Source organism: Helianthus annuus, chromosome 17, assembly GCF_002127325.2.
Source record: "Helianthus annuus cultivar XRQ/B chromosome 17, HanXRQr2.0-SUNRISE, whole genome shotgun sequence".
In the NCBI taxonomy this organism is placed as follows: Eukaryota; Viridiplantae; Streptophyta; class Magnoliopsida; order Asterales; family Asteraceae; genus Helianthus; species Helianthus annuus.
The window spans coordinates 42517295-42532440 of NC_035449.2; the positions used below are offsets into that span (position 1 = coordinate 42517295).

The 15146-nt window shown below is 39.1% G+C and overlaps 1 protein-coding gene across 1 annotated transcript; it reads right to left on the reverse strand.

Annotated features, from left to right (window-relative positions):
- Positions 1 to 2206: 2206 nt before the first annotated feature.
- Positions 2207 to 5264, reverse strand: LOC110924117 (protein FAR1-RELATED SEQUENCE 5-like). The gene is made up of 6 exons (XM_022168153.1): positions 5114 to 5264; positions 4565 to 4653; positions 4405 to 4409; positions 3502 to 3763; positions 2679 to 3077; positions 2207 to 2590 (listed from the first exon to the last, which is right to left on the reverse strand). Exons 1-6 carry the CDS (start codon positions 5262 to 5264, stop codon positions 2207 to 2209), a joined length of 1290 nt encoding a protein of 429 aa, XP_022023845.1.
- Between the last annotated feature and the right edge of the window lie 9882 nt (positions 5265 to 15146).

Consider the following 15146-nt stretch of genomic DNA (forward strand, 5'->3'; position numbering starts at 1 on the left):
ATCTTACAGTGTTTTATTGCCCATTTTACAGAATCAGTTTTACTATATCAAATATAAACAAACTTTTTCCAACCCTTCCTATCTTTTGGTCCACTGGTAGTTTTAGTAACGACGCTCCCTCTCGTCGTACTTCCAAGAAATATGCTCCCCCATTTCCCGGATCCTATTCCCGGTTCCTATCAGTTCTTCACCAAACTGACGTAGCTCAGCTAAATTTTCATAGCTCATTGGCGGATTAGGGACAGGTTCTGGATCAAATTGTGGGAGAAAACTATAGGAACTATTAACTATATTTTGGAATTGCCAGTCATTGGTCCACCATTCCTCCATTTGGCCTAATGGTCGGGTGTGAACTAGTGGGTCTGGAATAGCTGGTCCTAGGTTTATTGGGAATTGGGCTGTAGCAGGATAAGAGAAGAGATTATTGTTGATAGGCTCTAGAACATCACAATTATCCAGTAGGCGGTCTATTTCGTCCTGGAATGTGGTTTCCTCAGACTGTTTAGAGCTTTCTCCGATCTCTATTCCTTTTTGCTTTAGGTCTATCCCTATTTCTGCTGGCTTGGAATTTTCTCCGGTTTCTATTTCTTTTCCCTTGCTTACAATCACAGGATTTTCTATTTTAGGGAGTCTCCTAGGTTTCCTTCTGCGCACTTTTCGCCACCCTACATATCTTCTCTTCTTTTTAGGTTTGGCTTTTTCCAGCGGAGCTTGGAATTCCAGAGGTTCCTCTATGTCAGCAATGTAACCAGTGAAGTTGTGGGAGACTTCAATCGGCACAGGATAAAGGTTAAGATTCTGAAATGCTTCCGACATCTCATTCATGCTGTACGGCATATATGCAAAATGTACAAAATGCTAAGTTAAAACTTTGGAACAAAGCTTAACAAATATACATTTTTATTGCATACCAATTTGTACAACATACAGCAAACAGAACACACTCAGATCTATTTATTTATTTACTAGGAAGTAAATATTTCTAGGTTTAAAGCTTAAAGATTTGTATTTTCTGCTACAGTGGCGAGCAGATACAGATTTGCCCATTTTCATCTAAGTTATTTTCCCCTGGTGGATTATTATTAATTTCCTGAATTTCTGGGTTAAACCTCACTCTCTTGGTTCGGGGTTTCTTTTTCTCTTGATCTTTTCTAAGGGGAATTACAATGTTTCTGATATCAAACCAACTACCCACAGTACTTGTCACTCGACTACCCATTGGCTATCTCGTTGTCCAAATGGTGTCTGTGACTGTGGTCAGATCACCCCTTGGCTAACTCGTTGTCTAAGTGTGACGGGAACTAAGTAATGTATACAAAACCACACATACCGGCTGTAACTTGGGTGATTACATAGACTTAATCACTGTAATTATAACTTTGAAAATAATTTGGAGTTTTGTAAAACAGTTGATAAAAAGAGAATGACTCACATTGCAGATTTACGAGCAGAGTATAAGCTTTACTGATTAGCCTTTTAACCTAATTTAAATAACAATGCACACACAAACGGGTTTAGTAACTAATTCAGCAGTTACGTCAATTCACGAGATTAAACCCTCACAACTATTATCAAGTGCAATACTTAACAATTCAATGGATTCACAACGAATGATAGAGCATAGTCCGAATTCGAACAGCACTCAAACATTCAAGTCGAAATCACAATGAATAATAAAGTACAAGCTCAATTTGAGCAGCACTCGGACAATTGTTGGATAGTTATAATCGATCGGACGTTAAATCGTAATAGCGATCGAGTTATTACCCTGATTGCGGCAGCACCTCGTGATCGTGTGTGTTTAATTGTGGTAGAACAGTGATATCTCAACGTCTGCAGAAGCTATTCACGTCGTTCCAAGTTCAACAGTTAAGTGCCAATGTCGGCTATTTATAGCAAATTTTGGGACCTCCTTACGGACCGTAAGCCGGACCCTTTACGGTCCGTAAGCTAAGCAGTCTAAATATAGGCTGCCTAGGCTCGGGACTAGCCTTGGTGACTCAACTTTTCAACTAATCAGAGCATAGCAACGTTTATATTAAGAAAATTATCAACTAGGGTTTGCCCCCCTCAAGTTTTAGGGGCCCTGATCCTGATTCCGATCATTCTGAAAATTTTAGGGTTAGTGCAGAATTACTGGGGTGTCTCAATTAGGGTTTTCTTATTGACTAATTATCGTCCTAATTATTGATTTTAGTGGTAGTTGTTACATTGCAGCTCCTTTATTTCCATGGTTTGGGTCGTATGGAAATTCTGCAAAGATTTCGTTCTTCAATTCCTTGATTTTTTGGGCAAATACAAGAAGTTTTTCCATTTCACACCTGATCCGATCTGTAGACTGCTGAACATCATCAAAAATCTCATTCCTAATTTTTGCGTTTGCATTGTTGTTCACAACATACCTATTCTCAATGCTAAACACCTGTTTTGGTAGTGCATCCCTTTTCCAACGGTCAATTAGGTAATGATTAGGAATTTTATGAATGTTCTCCATGCTGAAAACAATGAAAACATGGCGGCATAGATATCCAATTCGTGTAAAACTCATGCAAGAGCATGTAACTGTCAGATCAGACAAATTGATAGAAACCTACACATGATAAGAGAAAAGTTAAAAAAAAAGACTAAAGATACACAAGTTTATTGATTGTAAAATACTAATATACATATACGATTACCTTAAACCTTCCAACTACATCAGACCTTTTATCCTTGTGATGAATCAAGTAAACTTTGATTCCATCAGCAATTTTAGGAATCCCAATCATACAATTCGTTACCTTTTTAATCATCTCTTTTTGAACTTCAAGAAAAATGGTGCGTGTGTAAATATCAGCCGCATGCTGCTCAATAGGCGAATTAGAATGTAAAATAGGATTTGTTGTGTTAGTTTTGTATTCAGCTTCTCGTTGTTTGTTCCGTTGTTCATCAAGTCTAGTATCGAAGCACATCATGAATTGTACCAACGTGTTGGCTGCACTAGAGTTTACTTTAAAACTTGCATTAGAACTCTCACATCTAGATGTTGTTTTCATCAAACAACACATTGGAATATCTCGAAAATAACCAGGAACCCACTAATCACGAATAGCATACATATCATTTAGCCAAGCGTGACGGTGCAATTTAAAACGCCGCATCATCGATTTCCATCGCTCCTCAAAAACAGAGGGCTCAATAAACACATTCCATACTAACTTGTGTATTCGTTGTCGCAAATTGTATTTTTTAACAACTTATTGGAAATCTGCATAAGACAGTCTTATCATTACATATTACTATTAGAATATTTGTAATTTTTTACTACATACATGTAATCAAAACGATTTACGTATGAGTAAATAACAAATATGTTGGTTAACTACATAATTGCATATATGACATTATTTGATTATGTGTGAGTAAAATTTACATATATGTAACAGGAACATTTAGTTGTTAAAAAATGTAAACGAATAAATAATATGCCACATGCAAAGACGATGAACAAAAGCTTAGTACCTTAAACGGAAGCTTGGTTATAATATGCCACATGCAAAGACGATGAACAGATTCATTCAACACAATAGATACAGCTTGCTTCATAGTTGGATCTTGATCTGTCAAAACTAATCTTGGTTGCTTACCACCATGTATACGAAGAAATTTCTCCAGTAGCCACTTGTATGAATCAAACGTTTCGTTGTATAACAAAGCAGCACCAAAATTTACACATTTCTTGTGATGATCGACACCAGTAAATGGAACAAAAATCATATCGTACCTAAAATCATGTTTATATAATGTAAGAACTGTTTGTAGGGAGTATTTAAAGAAAAAAAGGAAAAGCAACTTACTGGTTGGTATGATATGTGGCATCAAAAGCTAAAACGTCGCCAAAGATTTTATAGTTGCATTTGGACACATCATCAGCCTAAAACAAAGATCGAAGCTCACCGTCAACTTGAGTGTAGTCAAAAGAGTAGTTATTCCAATTTTTCACTCGTCCATTCATATAATCTACCAACATTTGGGCATCTTTTTCACCTATGAAAGCTCGAATATCCCTGCTACAATTTTTATAGTCAGTTGTCGTACCGCGTACCATGTGATGACCGCCCTTTACTGCCGTTTGGATATTATGTGCAATCGTCGCACCAACATTTACCGAACGCGCCTTGTGTATATATCCTCGTTGAGAAAAATCCAATTGTCTGCGACTCCTTGTTAAATCCCGATATTCATCTCCAACTAAAGCGTGATTATGACTTTCAACAAAGTCGTACAACTCGAAACTATGAGTACCTATTACACCTTTTAGTCTTATACATGCTCGACAGTTGGTAACCTTGATGTTAATGCTACGTGGCGACTTTGAGGTTGAGGTACTATCCATTATACCCATTTTTTTCCCACGATACTTACCTGCTCTGTTACAGAGGATATACTTATGAGTAATAGCACCCTTAGATGTCTTTGTAGTAGATAAACGTATATCAAATCCGGCCTTATCCGTACAAACGGTACATCGTAACTACGTCCTCCCATGTGGGATATATCGTTCCCAGTATTGGTTTATGTTCACTTGCAACATTGGGCGTCCAGTATGTGTTCCCTTGGGTGATATGCGTATGTTACTGCCTCTTGATTCTTCCTGTTCACAATCCTGCAACTCTACGTATAAAAAATAACAAAGTTAAGCGTAAAGATATATTGTATAAATAAAAAGTGTGTGTTTTAGTTCCTAGGTTAAAAACACACGAAGTTTTGCAATATGGTAAAATATTTGTAGATAATATATTTAAATGTATGACATATTGATACTAGAAATACAAAGGTGTAATTTAAATGAAAGAAATATCTACAATTTACGTGTGTTCTACAAGCCGCATATGTAATGGATTATAAAACCAATAATCTATTAATATGTAAATAAAGATAACATTTAAACTAAGAAATTACATACATGAATATAAAAAATTGTAGAAATTAACATATATGTACATCAAACTTAGAACACTACTCTAGAACACTACTTTTTTAAATGGGCAATTCCTTGCATCATGATAAACCCAACGACCACATATCCTACAAAAACGTCTCATCATCCTCATATGACTCCGTATGGTAATACCTTCTTCATCAGCATCGGTAAGATTTTTAGTTTCATCATCACCATCATCAGAATTAGACAAAATCTCCACTGATGATCTAAGGTATCCAAATTGATTATCGAAAACTTGGATATCTTCTTCATATTCGGAAACTGGCTTCTTCGAATCCATTGCTGACAATAAAGAAACAAGAAAAATTCTACATATAGCAAATAAATAATAGAACTGATGAATAAAGTGATTGAATTTATGCACACCAATCTCACAGAACTTGAATTTTCTTGTGATAATGGTATAACTTCATATATGACAAAATAGTGGAAGGTTAAAAAAAAGGTTTAATTCATATTGTAATCGTAAACCTCAAACTGATTATATATGAAGTTTGAAAAGTGCTCATGCATATTGTATTTCGGTTAGGTGTGATTCAAATTTAATCCATAAGAAGTCATGTGAGAAAAAAAGGGAACTAATTCAAACTTGATAACATAAGATAATTGAGTGTGATTATTATACGTATTTAATTTTGCTTAGATTTGAATGTGAAAAAAAAGTGGAAGATTAAATTAAAAATGTGATAATTTTCTAGGTGTAAAGTTACTTTAATGCCCCTTATAAATAAAATAATAAAAAAATAACATGAAATAAAATGAGTGGTTGTAAAGAGTTCTGCAGGTTCTGTAATTTTTTTTTGTTCTGAAATAATCTTGATCCTATATATATATATATATATGTATATATATATATATATGAATGAGCTACACCCATTTACATATACACACACATCGTATGAGCTACATACATAAATTATTATTTTTCATATATTAACAATACTAACCCTGTCACACCCCGATTTCCACACGTTTCACCGGTGGGGGATTACCGTGACGTAGTTGGCAACAATATAGTCAAACCACACAATATTAAATGCACAGCGGAAACATAAAGATAGATATATTCCAACCATTAAATGTAATATCCAAGTATCACAAATAGTCGAATATAATCCACAGGGGATCAAAATAAAATAGGAATAATGTTCAACAGATAATGGCATCCCAAGCTTGCGAGACTCTAACGATGCTAAGGAGTGGCCAGCCTATTTCGTACAGAACCTGCATTTAATCTTTTTGGGGAAAATATGTCAGTTTACACTGGTAAATACATTCAACCGACACTTTTGTAAAAATGTTTAATAAAATTGATTTGAATGCACAAGGCACAAACTCTTTATAACTTGGGATAATTAATAAATTAATTCTTGTAAAAGAATTACATGTTCACTATGTGTTCAGTCGCCCGGGTCGTGCCGGGTTTAAGGTTAATAGACACGCCACATAGCATAAACCCGTGGCAGGAAAACCAACGGTTATACCTTTATAAATATAGACACATTGTCGGGTGTACGCCTACACCCGCGTGTCAAGGTCGTGGCCATTTCGTAAAATGATACCAGGGATATCCGGGACATGGTCATTAAGCTCCCAAAGGCGTAAAGCCAACAAAACAAATTTTTAAACGGGTCACATTGATAATACCCAACTACTAATGAGTTAGGGTCAATTGCCCGACCAAGCGGTATTTTATATACCGTAACCCAAGCCCGTATAACGGAAAATAAGTTAAAAGTATTTACCTGAGCAAGTAATAGCCTCAATAAACAAATGCAAGTATCTTTTACTGGTCTCGTATTCTGGAACGAAGGTTTATAACAACCTATTAGAATCCTAACGGGTCTTTAATTTAGCCTTAGCTTAGACCGGTCAGTTTCGAAGGATAATTACGGTTTAATCGCGTGAAAGGCGAAAACCGAGAATGGAATGTGGTTTGGACCCAACAAGTTTGAAGACTTGTTTTATATGGGTATAATAACCACACTCTGGATTTTGAAGTAAAAACAATAAGGTTTGACCCGTTTCGGCTAGTTTATGTAAACTAGTTACACAAACCGAACCGTACGCGTAAAAGGCGTAACGGGTAACCGTAGGAGTCCTACACAGGTTTCCTAAGTTAATATGCTCTAAAGAGGTTGTGGTATCAGTAGGATACCTTCCATTATGCCCATAACGAGTTTAATCCCAATATACGCCCCGTAGGGGTATTTCGGTCATTTTAAAGATTATAAAAGAGGTTTCCGAGTTCTACAGGAAATCTGAGTTTTCCGAACAGTTTATAAAGTCCAAAATACTCTATTTATTATTTAAAATCAGTAGCAACTGGAATCGGGTCAAAATACCATGTAGAACTCAAGTTATGTCCGAAAAGGGTATATTCGGTTTTTACCGAATCAATGCCATAACCGTAGGTTATGAGCAGGTTAAAAATAATTAAAAATCTTTAAAAATCCCAAAATATTATTTTACATCAGAGTGTAAAAGGTTTGGTGTCAAAATTTGGGTTTAGATAAGCTTTATGCTAATTGCGCCGTTTAATTACCTAAGTTTCCGTAATTGCACTATTTAGCATAACTCCTATTCTAGACCTCGGATTGACGTGAAATTTTAGGGACATGCTTAGAAATCAGTAACTAAGGTTATTGTCCTTTCACATGTCCAAAATTCTCGTTTTAAAGTAAAAAGAGCGTTATGGTCAACTTTTAAGCATTTAACGGAAATGTGCAAAAAACTCGGACAAACAATGAACCGGTCACAGAGGGTTATACCATCATGTAACCTGGTCCTAAGAGAGTCCTAAGGCATATCTAAATCATACCATAACGGGTCAGAACTGAAGTCAAAGCAAATGTCAAAGTTTTGCGACTTTCGGTTCCGAACCGGGTCAAAACAGTAAATGGTCGGATCAAACAAGCTTAGACCACTTATAATATTATTATCATGTTTTGTGAGTGTTAGAACAGGTTACACGCCATCTACATTACTGCTTATGCATAAAATCGAAAGTTAGCATTCTGTTGACTTTTTTCTAAGCAACTTTGACCCGACATTTGGACTAGTTAGAGTGGGAACCAGAGGGTGCCCTTTTAGTGGTTTAATGCCCACATAATTACCAACATATAACTACCTTTGATTCGACAAATCACTGGACCATTAGTGATTAATCGTTAAGTCAACCGTTAATTACGATGGATTGACTTTTAAGCTAAAACTAAGCAAAAACTAAACCAAGAAGGGTTAGGCATACTTACAAGAGTCCTATGCACGACCAGGGATGAGTATTGAAGGCACTTGAGCTCCAGAAGTGATCAAGAAGGCAGATTGAAGTGTGAAGAACATTGATGCACATCATGGCCTTTTATAGTAGTTTAGGATGCATAAGATCATCACAACAAGGCCTACAAGTGTGCTTGGATGATCAACAACTGTCCCTGAGTGCTAGGGGACATTTAGGGGGCGCCCATGCTCTCATTATTGCTCAATAAGTCGATTAAAACACCAAACAGTGCTTCTGTCCGACATTTCTGCATCTGGGAGGCTGACGCGGCCCGCGTAAATGATACATCAACTCTTACGCGGCCCGCCTGAATCCTAATGTCAGAGCCCATATCTTTCCTGTCAATGCGGCCCGCGTAAAGTCCCTTGATACTTTTACGCGGCCCGCCTAAGACCAAAAAGTAAGATTTTTCAAATCTTTTCAATTATTACTGTTGGCTTTTGGCGATTCGAAGGGGTAACTTTGCGTTTTGGGCCTCGTTAATTTACGTATAAGGGCCTCGTGACTTTTACCCTCGCCGTTAAGTCCTCGGTTAAAATATTACTACCAGAAAAGTCCTAACTTTCAAAGTTGACGCTTTTAACCCCTCGCATACGAATTTGATCATAACTTTCTCGTTTTAAAACGGAACTTCGCGAAATCTATATCGTACATTCTAGTGAGCGTAATTTACTGTTACAAAGTCTCGGGTTTTGTTAAAGGGTCACTCAGAGGTATAACTTAAACATGTTGACACATTTAACCCTTGTAGTTTGTAATCTCTCACTTTCTTCCGCATTTCGTTCCGTACGATCCATGATTCATTCGTTTGAAGGTACGAGCATCATTTAGGGCTACTGTATAGTATATTTATCCCTTGTTGACATTTTGAACCCTCGGATTCACATACTTTCTATGTTTGTCAACCTTAGTCCTTGCTTAGCATTTATTACCACGTGTAAACTTATGACACGTGTCAATACATTATAGGACGCAAAATTTCAAGGTGTTACATCCTCACCCCCTTAAAAGAAATCTCGACCTCGAGATTTATTGAAACAAATGAGGGTACTTTTCTCTCATCGTGGACTCTACCTCCCACGTGTACTCGGGACCTCTACGGGCATCCCATTTTACCTTCACAATCGGTATATACTTCATGCGAAGCTTCTTAACCTGTCGATCCTCGATCGACACAGGTTTTTCAACGAACTTTAAGCTCTCATCGATGTGTACATCTATATGCGGTATAACCAGTGATTCGTCAGCGAAACACTTCTTCAGGTTACAGATGTGGAACACATTGTGGATACCACTGAGCTCTTCCGGTAAGTTTAATTTGTAGGCAACCGACCCGACACGTTCGATTACCTCGAAAGGTCCAATATATCTCGGGCTTAACTTGCCTTTCTTACCGAATCGCATCACCCCTTTCCAGGGTGATACCTTAAGCAATACCTTGTCGCCTACTTCGAAATTGAAAGGCTTACGCTTCAAATCTGCGTAGCTTTTCTACCTATCTCGGGCAGCTTTCAATCGATCGCGAATTTGGACAATCTTGTCCGTTGTTTCAAATATTATATCAGGTACTGTCATCTGGACATCTCCAACTTCTGCCCAACAAACGGGCGTTCTACACTTTCTACCATATAGGGCTTCAAAAGGTGCAGCCTTAATGCTCGTATGGTAGCTGTTGTTATAGGAGAACTCGACTAATGGTAGGTGGTTATCCCAACTACCACCTAAGTCGATCGCACATGCACGAAGCATGTCTTCCAATGTTTGGATTGTACGCTCACTCTGTCCATCTGTCTGAGGGTGGTAAGCCGTACTGAAATTCAAACGTGTGCCCAAAGATTGTTGGAAACTTTTCCAAAAGTGTGATGTGTATCTGGTATCTCTATCAGAGATGATAGACACAGGCACGCCATGAAGGGCTACAATCTTATCTACAAACAACTGGGCTAATATATCGGAGCTATGAGTCTCCTTTATGGGTAGGAAATGTGCTGACTTGGTCAGTCTATCAACTATTACCCATATTGTATCGTTTCCCTTCTTTGTTTTTGGCAACTTGGTGATGAAGTCCATCGTCACCATTTCCCACTTCCACTCGGGAAGTTCAGGCTGTTGTAGCAAGCCTGACGGCTTTTGATGTTCTGCTTTTACTTGCGCACAAGTCAAACACTTTGCTACGTAGGTGGCTATAGACTTCTTCAAGCCTATCCACCAAAAGTTTACCTTCAAGTCCTGGTACATTCTATCAGCTCCAGGATGAACGGAATATCGGGAACTGTGGGCTTCCTGAAGGATAACGTCATGAAGACCTCCATAAGCAGGAATCCATATCTTTCCATTTAATCTCAGAATTCCGTCTTTGCCATAGGATAACTGCTCTTCAGTTACTCCTAGCTTCTCGTGAGGATAGTTAGCTTCTGACACAGCTTCCTTCTGTGCAGCTAACAATCTCTCATTCAGGCTGTTCTTGATTTCAATGCTCTTGGCATTGGTCCTTATTGGTTTCACTCTTTCTTTTCTGCTCAAGGCATCTGCGACTACGTTGGCCTTGCCTGGATGGTATCTTATTTCACAGTCATAATCGTTCAGAGTTTCCATCCAACGTCGCTGCCTCATATTCAAATCTTTCTGATTGAATAGGAGCTGGAGGCTTTTGTGATCGGAGTAGATCACAAATTTAATACCATACAAATAGTGTCTCCATAGCTTTAGCACAAATACAACGGCACCCAACTCCAAGTCATGGGTGGTGTAATTCTTTTCATGCACTTTTAATTGTCGCGAAGCATAGGCAATCACCTTGCCCCTCTGCATAAGCACACAACCCATCCCGGTGTGCGATGCGTCACAATATACTACAAATTCTTCCATTCCTTCCGGCAATGTCAACACAGGAGCATTGCTTAGCTTCTTTTTGAGAATATCAAAAGCTTCTTGCTGCTTAGGGCCCCAATTAAACTTTATATTCTTTCTAGTTAAAAAAGTTAGGGGTGCAGCAATCCTTGAGAAATTTTCGATGAAGCGTCTGTAGTATCCTGCCAGACCTAGGAAACTACGAATCTCCGTAGGCGTCTTCGGCTCCTGCCAATTTATGACAGCTTCAACCTTGGCGGGATCCACTTGGATACCACGCTCACTGACTACGTGTCCAAGGAATTGAACTTCTCGTAGCCAAAATTCACATTTAGAGAATTTGGCATAAAGCTTTTCTTGATGAAGCAGTCTAAGAATACATCGAAGATGCTTCTCGTGGTCAGCTTGACTTTTTGAGTAGATGAGGATGTCATCGATGAAGACAATGACAAACTTATCCAAATACGGCTTGCAGACGTGATTCATGAGATCCATGAATGCGGCAGGTGCATTAGTGAGCCCAAAAGGCATCACTAGGAACTCGAAGTGACCATAACGAGTCCTAAATGCAGTCTTGTGCACATCTTCGTCTTTAACCTTCAATTGATGGTAGCCTGACCTTAGGTCAATCTTGGAAAAGTAGCTCGCTCCTTGCAACTGATCGAACAGATCGTCGATCCTGGGCAAAGGATACCTATTCTTGATTGTAACTTTATTCAGCTCACGGTAATCGATGCATAGATGCATCGAACCATCTTTCTTCTTGACGAACAGGATTGGTGCTCCCCAAGGAGATGAACTTGGTCTAACAAAACCTTTGGCTAGCAGATCATCTAGCTGCGTCCTCAATTCTTTCATTTCAGTCGGCGCCAATCTATGCGGTGCTCTTGCAATAGGCGCTGCTCCTGGAATGATGTCGATACTGAATTCCACCTGCCTATCTGGTGGCAAACCAGGCAGTTCTTCCGGGAAAACTTCAGGATAGTTAGAGATGACTGGGATGTCCTCAATCTTGGGTTTCTCCTCACCGATAGTCACCTGTGCCATATAAATGACACATCCCTTCTTCAAACATCTGGATGATTTTAGCATAGACACTTGCGCAGGCAATCCATGCCGAGTATCTCCCTGAATGGTAAGTGGTTCTCCAGATGGAGTCTTGATTACCACTTGTTTCTTGTTGCACACAATTTGGGCTTGGTTATGCAATAACCAATCCATACCCAATACTACGTCGAAACCAGCGAGTTTAAAGGGTAACAGGGATAAAGGAAATGAGTGATTCCTAATGGATATAACACATCCATCTAAAACAGTTGAGACTGTTTCCATAGTCCCATTAGCTAACTCTACCTCAAAATTCATATTCAAGGCTTTAACTGGCAATTTTAATAGCTCACAAAACTTATTATCCACGAAGGATTTATCTGCTCCAGAATCAAATAATACTCTTGCGAATACATCATTAATGAGAAACGTACCGGTTATGACGTTGTCGTTCTGGATAGCCTCTTGAACATTCATCTGAAAGACCCTGGCATTGGTCTTTTTCCCTTCTTCAGCCTTCTTCACTATCTTCGGGCAGTTAGTCTTGATGTGCCCTTTTTCGTTGCAACTATAACAAGTTGCATCCTTGAGTTTCTTGCACTCAAGAGTCCTATGCTCAGAGGACTTGCAAATCCCACATGCTTTCGGCTGGGATTTCTGTTCATACCTGCACCTTCCGAAATGGTGCTTCTTGCAAACATTGCACTTGGGCCTATCGCCCGACTGTCGGTCATTCTTCTTGGTCTCTGATCCCTTCTTGTGGTCACGATTTCCCCGATGCTTCTTGCTCGACCTACGTGAATCATCATCTTCACGTTTCCTCTTTTCCGAGTCAGCATTTCTCAGAGATCTCTGTCTCACTGCATCCAGTGTAAGAGATAGAGATATATCTGCTACGGATCTAAATGTAGCAGGCCTAGAAGCCTTCACGCTAGCTTTTATCTCTGGGGCCAGACCCCCAATGAAACGCGCGATCCGTTTAGGTTCCGGAGTCACAAGGTACGGAACCAATCTTGATAGGGTGTTGAAACGTGTGAGATAAGCCTGGCAGTCCAGGTTCTTCATGACCAGTGATAGGAAATCAGACTCTATCTTCTCAATCTCGTGCTGAGGGCAGTAGTTTTCCTTAATGAGAGCAATAAATTCCTCCCATGACATGCTATACAAAACAGCCTTCCCTGAGGCTTGAACCAATGATCTCCACCACGCTAGGGCTTCACCCTTAAATGACTGGGATACAAACTTCACCACATCCCTCTCAGCACAACCACTAATGTCCACCACGGTGTCCATTTCATCCAGCCAGGTCATGCAATCCACAGCGCCCTTTTCCCCAGTAAAATCTCGGGGCTTGCAAGAAACGAAATACTTATATGTGCAACCCTTGGCGCGAGGTGCATTATCGAACACTTTATTCTTAGGACGGGCACTATTCTCGTTCGATGAGTGCCGATCGTCGTCCTTCTTAGGCTTAGACTGGGTCGAGGGTGGTTTGCTGTGATGCTAAGAATGGGTTTTTGGTTTAGAGTGTGGTGCAGATCGGGTCCTGCTTCGAGACTCGCTATACTCCTCATATTGCCGATCTAAGGCAGTCTTAACAGCGTCGTCTACTAAAGCTTTCAATTCAGCGCCCGTTATATTAATTTGGGCGTTATCATTGTCATCCTCCCTTGATTGACTATTAACTCCATTTGGGTCAGCCATCGAGATCTTGATGTGCTACAAGGAATATGACAGAATTTTATTTAGGAGTTTATTACGGAATTGTCTTTTATGGCAATTCATTAACCATGGTAAACATAGACCATATTTGGATAATTTGTTACTCACTTTTATTTAGGATTTGAATATAACTTATCCTAATTACAAACAATATTGTTAGTGGCACAAAAGCCTAGTCACATGGACGTTTTATATATTATCAGCCAGGATTTCAGAGAATCAATGCATGAAGGTTTGAACCATAGTTCTTTTACCTTTTCTGACAGGGAGTCATAGACTACAACTGTCTTTGTCTTATATGACAATAAGTATGGCCCGTAGGCACTACATCACTAATGGATGATTTAACCCATGATTTATAAATCATTAACTTAGGTCTTGGAATCCTTTGAAGGATTCTTATATAAGAATGACGCGTGTGATTTTAACGAATCACATCTGCCAAGAATGTTAACATGTTTACAAAGGTTAACAGGAATCTGAACCTTTTAATCAGGTCTCCCCATCTTGGCCGGGTCTTATAATGACACCAGGCTAGGCTCACCATTAAGATTCTTTATTTAGGCAGACTTAATTAAAAGGAATGATTTTTAGTTTATTTCATATAATAATGTATTAAAATGACAAAAATGAAATTTATAAACTTAACATTCCATTAATCGTAATAACGATTACACACTGCCCTAAACGGGACTTTCAATAGACAAATACCTACGCAGAGGTTTACAGATAACAAGTCCACGCAGGGACCAAATACAAGGATAGATGTCCGCACAGGGACAAAAAGATAAGTCCACGCAGGGACTGAAAGGCAATTTTCCACGCAGGGACTAAACATAATAAATGTCCACGCAGGGACTTGATTGAAATAGGAAATACAATAGAACATATAAAGACTAATGGTCTCGCTTCTTCTTCCCCTTTAGCAGGTTTGCTAGGCCTTTAAGGAATCTACGATTGTTCTTACGTTCTTGCTCAAAGTCTCGCTCTACCCTATTTAAACGGTGAAGGATTTCTTCCTGCTCCGGTGGGGAAAACGTGATTGCTGCGACGGTTGTTGAACCGGAGGTCTATTAGGTGCTGGATACCCATGAGCTGCATATCCTAATCCCCAAGGATTTCCATAAGGTCCTTCGGGATGGAGGGCGTTGTAATTGGCCGCTACCAAATATGGGTCGGCGTCAGCATAATTATAGTGAGTGTGAGTCGGCAACTCAAAAGGGTTATATGCTGTGGATCCGGCGTATGCTGGTATCGGGTTAT

Excerpts from the sequence above, each read along its gene's own strand:
- LOC110924117 (XM_022168153.1), bottom strand. The coding sequence starts at position 5,264 with ATGGATTCGAAGAAGCCAGTTTCCGAATATGAAGAAGATATCCAAGTT. Across the intron at positions 3,078-3,501 it reads TAACCAAGCTTCCGTTTAAG|TGGGTTCCTGGTTATTTTCG; the intron begins GTACTAAGCTTT and ends ATTCGTGATTAG. Across the intron at positions 2,591-2,678 it reads ATGTAGTTGGAAGGTTTAAG|GTTTCTATCAATTTGTCTGA; the intron begins GTAATCGTATAT and ends TATCATGTGTAG.